This window comes from Stegastes partitus, unplaced genomic scaffold, assembly GCF_000690725.1.
Source record: "Stegastes partitus isolate 25-593 unplaced genomic scaffold, Stegastes_partitus-1.0.2 Scaffold2121, whole genome shotgun sequence".
NCBI lineage: Eukaryota > Metazoa > Chordata > Actinopteri > Pomacentridae > Stegastes > Stegastes partitus.
Window position 1 is genome coordinate 49,879 of NW_007579852.1, and position 6,694 is coordinate 56,572.

Consider the following 6,694-nt stretch of genomic DNA (forward strand, 5'->3'; position numbering starts at 1 on the left):
ATGGATGGATGGATTACAATTTTAAGCTTAGATTTGGTTCCCAAGCAAACAGAACGCCACAGATAAATAGCTCTACAGTGTCTGTCTCTGATAAATGGTGTAATTTTGGCAGTTGTTTCAAAAGACAGCATACCTTTCAAACCTGCCGGCGGGTTTTTGGGGTTCAAAGGGTTAAACTGACAGGTTTTGGGTTACGGATGACTTATTGCAAATCTCTGCATTAGGTTGAACAGATAACACATTATCACAGAGTTTAGTCAAACATTTTCATCACAGCAGCGTCGCAATGTCATCAAGCACTGGTTTCACTAAAGAAATAGTTATATGTAATATTATAAGGCACAAAAGTCACATTGTCTGTTTGCATACAAGTTCCAGCAGATCAGTACCTAATCAGTAATCTGGAAGGAATAAAAATTAAGGCCTATTCTTGGCGTGGAGCACTCTGCTTCGTTGTGACCCTGATTTTCCGAATGATCACCCAGTGCTTCTGCGTAGCCGTCACTAGTATTCTCAGACATTTAGAGGCAGAGCTGTACTTTTTGTCCACCTCCTGCATCTCAAACTTCCCGTTCTCGATCGCCCCCACTGACTGGAAGTCTTTACAGCTCTTATCCTTCCCTGTGGTGACCACGTCGTGGCCGAGCTCCACCTGAGCCGACTGCAGCAAGTCTTTCGTCCCTGACCCTGTTTCTACAAATATCCACGTCACCACTGCAGGCTCCTTGAACACCACCGTCAGGTAACTTCCTTTCACTGGGGAGAGTCCCCAGAAGAACGCCTCCCCGGCATCCCAGGCCAGGTTGGGGAAGTTTTTCTGGTAGGTGGATATGTTGGAGAAAACTTCAGCTACAGGGTTGGTGTAGAAACCGTCATCAAAGTCTTTGTCCTTTAGCTTGTTGTGCCGCCCTTGGAAAGAGGAGAAAGTCCCCATGTGTTGGAACAGCGACGGTTTAAAGAGGATTGTTGCTTTCTGAGTCATCACCAATTTGAAGTGAGTCAGTAACCAGTCACAGGGCATCTCCTGGTAGAAGAGGAAGAGGAAGCGGGCCAGGAGAGGAAGGTGGCCCGATTTGTAGAGCTTCCCGATGTAGCCAAGGACCGAGAATTCCAACGTTGCCCAAGTGACCTTCTGCTTTTCCTGCTCCGCAACACGGTTTCTAATGCTGCTAAGGAAGTTTTTTGCACAGGAGATGTCATCCTCCAGCTGTAGGTAGTACTGCCCGAGACCTGCGCAGTAGTGAATCAGGAAGGCGTAATCCAGGTTTTGCTTAGAGCGGAAAGTTACCCGTTCAGGAGCATCGTTGTAATTCCTCTTCAGACCTGCAGGAGAACCAGAGACTTGAATTAGGATCTCAAACAAAACGCTCATGGAACAAACTGTACACCACAGAGCATCACACATCCACTTTACCTGTGATAGGAGGGTAAAACTCCAGAGGAACATGGATGACCACGAGCTGGCCTTGTTCCAGCTCCAAGGCAAAGGTGGTTTTGATGTCCTTTAGGGTAGCCATTCTCCAGCCGGTGTCAAAATCTGCTAGCAGCACGACCACCACCATGGAGGAGCGCTCTTCAGAAGATGACATTGAGAAGATGGACTGCAGGGTGGAGATCAGATAGCTGCCCTTCTTCCTGTTCACTGAGGATATCCCAATAGATAAATACCCTGAAACGTGTTGAGAAAGAAATGGAAAAGATGCAGGTTTTTATTAAGGTAATTCAAAATCAGCTTAAATCTGTGATGTTTTATAGAAGAAAAAACAAAAAAAAACCATCTTATTTTACATGTTTCATGAGAAAATTTGCCAAATATAAACTATTTGCAGTAACAGGATTCTGTGTTTGTATGTACAACAGAGAAGCCATTAGTGATTCAACTGTAACCGACTTCAGCTGAACTACAGGCTGTGTTTGCACAGTGCAAACGGTACAAAGAGCAAGTTGTTGAAAGACACATTTAGCATGGTGAAATATCTTTTTAGAGTTGATGTGCAGAGTAGTGCAAAACAACAACAACAAAAAAAACCCAAAAAATAGTTTGTAGACATTGTCTGTCAAAATCTGGGCAGTTTCACTAAAAATGTGACGGGACAACATTTTTCACTTCAGTATGAGGTCTTGCAGCTCGCTGGATACATCACAACCCTGACTAGAGGAAGACAGAACTCCAGCAGAACTTCTTTGATGATTTATTTTACAAAAATCAAAAAAAAAAAACAATAAAATTTGGAATTCACAAGTGTGCAACATTTTTCCAAAGTGCCACCAGGTGTTATTAATACTAAAAAGATACTTTATATACTGTAGACATTTACATTTTGAATCTGCTTGCACATTTGTCCACTATCCATCTGCTCTGAGTAAACACTGCCTGCAGTTCAGTCCAGTTCAACATGAGTTTTTGTCATGTGACTGTTGCTCACAGCTTTTTTTTTTTTTTTTTTTTACAGAATCTGGACTTTGTTAATTTTCTAGGGCTGTCAGAAAATGAAATGCAAGAGCCAGTGAGTTTCTTAGTTTTTCCACTTTCAAACTAAATTGTGTAACGTTGTAGATTGCATTGCATTTTAATCACCTACAAAGGTTTGTTAGGAAAATTACCTGAATATCTTACTTGTCTTTTTAATTATAGATCAATTTCTCATCAGACTAGGACCCAAGGTTTTATAGTCTTGGAAAACACACTCATTAAAACTGAGAAGCTTTTAAATATTATGCACCCAAGAATTGGAACAAAACTCAAAACCTGCTGAGATGAGATAGTCTGATCCCGTTGGACAGGTTTGAGGCTCTGGTGTCCAACATGGAGCAGTGTGAGTGGTCTTTAAATTTAACTTGTACACTTTCTCTAATTTATGATTGTTTATTCTGTATGTGTAGAGCGTTTTATTTTGATTGCCTGTGGCGTCTATTCTGTATGTGAGAGTGTAAATATCTGTTCTTTGTATTTTAGTCTGTATTTATTCTGTATTTTAGCTGAAAAATGTGTTTTTTGCTTATTGTCATACTTACAGGGCACCCATGAAAAAGAGAGCATCTACTCTCATCAGGGCTTTTCCCCTTATAAATAAAGGCTAAGATTTCTTAAAGACAACAAGCCTTTCAAGGTTAACCTTTGTGATGAAACCACTGAAATGTTCACCTAGTGACAGGCTCAGAGTGTAGCTTGTAGTGGTCGCACAACAGGACACAACACCAGTAAACTGACCAAGAAATGTTAGTATCTACACTTAGCTAACAATAGCCACTATTATCTATGGGTCAGAGGGCAAAGAGTGTGTTTCTGGCAAATGTTTAATGTAAAATAAAGTAATTTTAAGCTTAGACTGGTTTAAGTTTCCCAACAAAATGTCACATCACAGACAAGCTGTTCAAGGACTGTTGGAAAGTTGAACGATTCTTTGTGTTAGTGGCTCTTACAATTGGTAATTTACCAGAAAGCACGCCTTTAAAACCTGCTGATGGGTTCCGGGTTTCAATATTGTTCAAGATGCCAAATAAGAATAAGAAGAAAAAAAACAAGAAAGAAAATGATACACATGTATTGCAACCATTATCAAGCCCGTGTACACCATTCAGCTGCACAATAAATGCAAATATTCAAATGAGAACAGCGGTGCAGAACAATTTTACTCCACATTTTCCTGAAAAAACTCCAAAAACTCTGAAATGCTGTTATTGCTCCTTCAGATGAGTTTGTGATTTCATCTCTTTAAATAAAATGTGTGACTCACTCTGTTCAGTCGCCGGCGCTCCGGCTAGCAGCTGATAGGACACGTTTAACGGCAGGTACTGCCCCCGGTCCACCCAGGACTCCTTACTAACCAGCAGCTGTCCTTGCCAAGTTAGCTCACTTGGATGTATTTCAGGCGACCTTGACAGGCCCTGTAAAAGAAAAACAGGGATTTATTGTGGTGCGACACAGTAAATAACAAATATGTAATAAATATGAAACCAAGAGGAAGAGGAAGCAACAAAGTGCACCCTTTAAGTTGGTGCTTTTTTGTGCAGGCCGCACCCACACGTGTATTTGAACTGGGTGTTGACTTTGTTTCCTGTAAGCAGGCAAAATGCAGTGTTGCGTCTTGTACAGTGAACCTGTGTGTGTGTGTTGGGTCTCACAGCCATGAGGAAGTCCGAGTGGTTGATGAGATACAATCCCCCGACGAGGAGCAGCACTGCCAGAACAACGCTCTTCTTCTTTAAAAGCAGTCGCATTTCCTGTCACAAACCCAACGCACACACAAACACGATACTCCGTTCATTAAGCTGCCGTGTAACTCAGTCAGTGCAACTGTAAATAATTCAGCTAACAGTTAATGAATGTTTCAGGGAGCTCAGACGCGGCTCAGACGGGACTGTTTGTTGTGAAAATCATTGAGTGAACAACTCTCTGCTGCTTCAAGTTCAGCCGAGACATGTTCACACCCCCCAGTGTGTGTCAGCTGCTGTGGATGGTGAGACTTCATACAACTCTGTGGTATTCAGTTGATTCTCTTCTTCGTCTGCCACAGGTGATCACTTCGTCAAATCAAAAGTAGGAAAGTTCAAATCAGGCTGTGTGAATTTTCGCTCAATATGGCCATAAAAAAAAAAAAATCAACAAAATTGCACAATTTTTTTAGGAGCAGAAACTGAAAAAGAACAGAAAAAGTTTTCAGATTTTCGACAGTCAGTGGACTAACCATGTATGATGTGAAGTTCCATGGGAAAAATAACCAAATTTAGACTTACAATTGAGATATTTCATTAACAAAACCACTTTAGTCTCGTTCTCTCTGCGGATGTCTCTGGATCTGGAGCTTCGTGTCCCTGATCTGCAGCCGCTGGCCTCATCAACCCCCAAAATACTTCATATTTATTGTTTTGTTCTATTTCTTGCTCTCCATCTCCTATCATGTTTCCCCACCCCCTCATCCCCACTCTCATCCAACCGGTCGAGGCAGATGGCCGTCTTCCCTGAGCCTGGTTCTGCCGGAGGTGTTTTTCCCCTCCCACTGGGGGGTTTTTGGTTCCTTCCCTAAGCCTGGTTCTGCCAGAGGTGTTTTTCCCCTCCCATTGGGGGGTTTCTGGTTCCTTCCCACTGCTGCCAACCGCTTGCTCAAAGGAAGTCCAAAGACTACTTTGGATTGTTCTCTGTTAAATCTGTAAGGTCTATACTTTACTTTAACGCTGTGTGATAACGTGTGTTGTAAACTGCGCTATGCAAATAAAATTGAATTGAACTGAACAGAATTTACTCTACATGTCTTATTTAAAAATCCGCCAAAAATAAACCATTTGCATTCGGCAGGTTCTGTTAAAAAAAAAAATGAACTAGAAAATTCCTAATTCTGCTTTTCTTGGTACAGATCGGAAGCTCTGAGTGACTCAACTGTGACCGGCAGTCAAGTCACAAAAATCCAGGCACTTTACAGCTGAATTAGGCTGAACTGCCGGCTGTGTTGGCATGGAACAAATAAGCGACAAGTTAACTGTAAAACTTAGTAGCGCACTACACAGGGTGTAACAGTTGTAACTGAACATTCAGACAGCGCTACAAAATGGCGAACACCCTTATAGTGCACTATGTAGGATATAGGAGGTGACACAAATCTGAATTTATATCATAAGTTATTTCATAAAATCACTTCATCTGACATGCATCATTTGAAAAAAATGCCAAAAATAAATTGTACTGATGAGATTCTGTAAAAATTCTGTGCTCGTCGGCTTATCCGTGACACCATCAGTGATTCAGGTGCGTCCTACAGTCACGTGACAAAGATTCAAACAGGTTTCGGCTGAACTGCCGGCTGCGTTTACACAAAGCACACTGTACAATGGCAGGTTTGTTGTCTTTAAAATAAACACGCCAAAACTAACACCGTTTATCAAAGCCACAAACTGTAGAAATGGAGAGAATCATCATATTTTCAGCTTTCTAACAGTCCCTGAACTACTCATCTGTTACATGCTTAAATGGTGTTATTTAATCAAACTCATCACATTCTTCACGCCTCACTTAACAATCTACCAAAAATAAACCATTTAATGTAATAAGATTCTAAAACGTGGTGCTTCTGGGCACAACTGGGAGGTCAATAGTGACTCAGCTGAGACCAGCAGTCATGTGACAAGAATTTCAACTGAACTAGGCTGAACTGCAGGCTGTGTTTACACCGAACCAGCAGGATTATGGAAAGATATTTAACATGTAAGTAGCAAAAGACTTGAAGAGTTCATTTGCAAAAGCAGATAATTTCAGAAAACTTTGTTGTTGTTGTTGTTGTTTGTTTGAGATAATACCAATCAAACTGAAGTTGAGTGGATTTGACTCAGTAGAAATGACAAAAATAGAGATAACTCGTTCTTACTTATTTAGCTTTTAAAGATACAGAGATGATTTTACATGCTGTTATTTCCTCACAGCTGGATTACTGCAACAGCCTTTGTCTTAATCAGAAATCCCTGGACAGACTACAGACGGTGCAGAACTCCATCCTTAACCAGGAAGAGGAAACATGAGCACATCACGCCTGTTTTAGCTCTTTCACATCGGCTGCCAGTACGTTTTAGGACTGATTTTAAGCTTTTATTAATTACTTTTAAAGCACTCAACGGTCTCTGACCTTTTAGCTCCATACTCTCCACCACGCTCTTTAAGATCCTCGGGCAGAGGTCTTTTAACTGTCCCAGAGGCCCGGCTGAA

At 41.3% G+C, this 6,694-nt stretch overlaps 1 protein-coding gene across 2 annotated transcripts in view; it reads right to left on the reverse strand.

Annotated features, from left to right (window-relative positions):
• Window positions 1-83: 83 nt before the first annotated feature.
• The window catches only part of LOC103374018 (alpha-1,3-mannosyl-glycoprotein 4-beta-N-acetylglucosaminyltransferase C), an 8,700-nt gene continuing 2,089 nt past the window's right edge, over window positions 84-6,694 (reverse strand). Inside the window, exons 2-5 of one of the 2 annotated variants that reach the window (XM_008304033.1) lie at window positions 4,102-4,224; window positions 3,738-3,888; window positions 1,415-1,669; window positions 84-1,323 (exon numbers count right to left, since the gene is read on the reverse strand). In XM_008304033.1, the coding sequence (XP_008302255.1) occupies window positions 425-1,323; window positions 1,415-1,669; window positions 3,738-3,888; window positions 4,102-4,221 (1,425 nt within the window). In that variant the 5' untranslated portion in view covers window positions 4,222-4,224 and the 3' untranslated portion in view covers window positions 84-424. Of the gene's footprint in view, window positions 1,324-1,414; window positions 1,670-3,737; window positions 3,889-4,101; window positions 4,950-6,694 lie in introns of those variants that run through there. The other variant, XM_008304034.1, reaches the window with a different exon arrangement.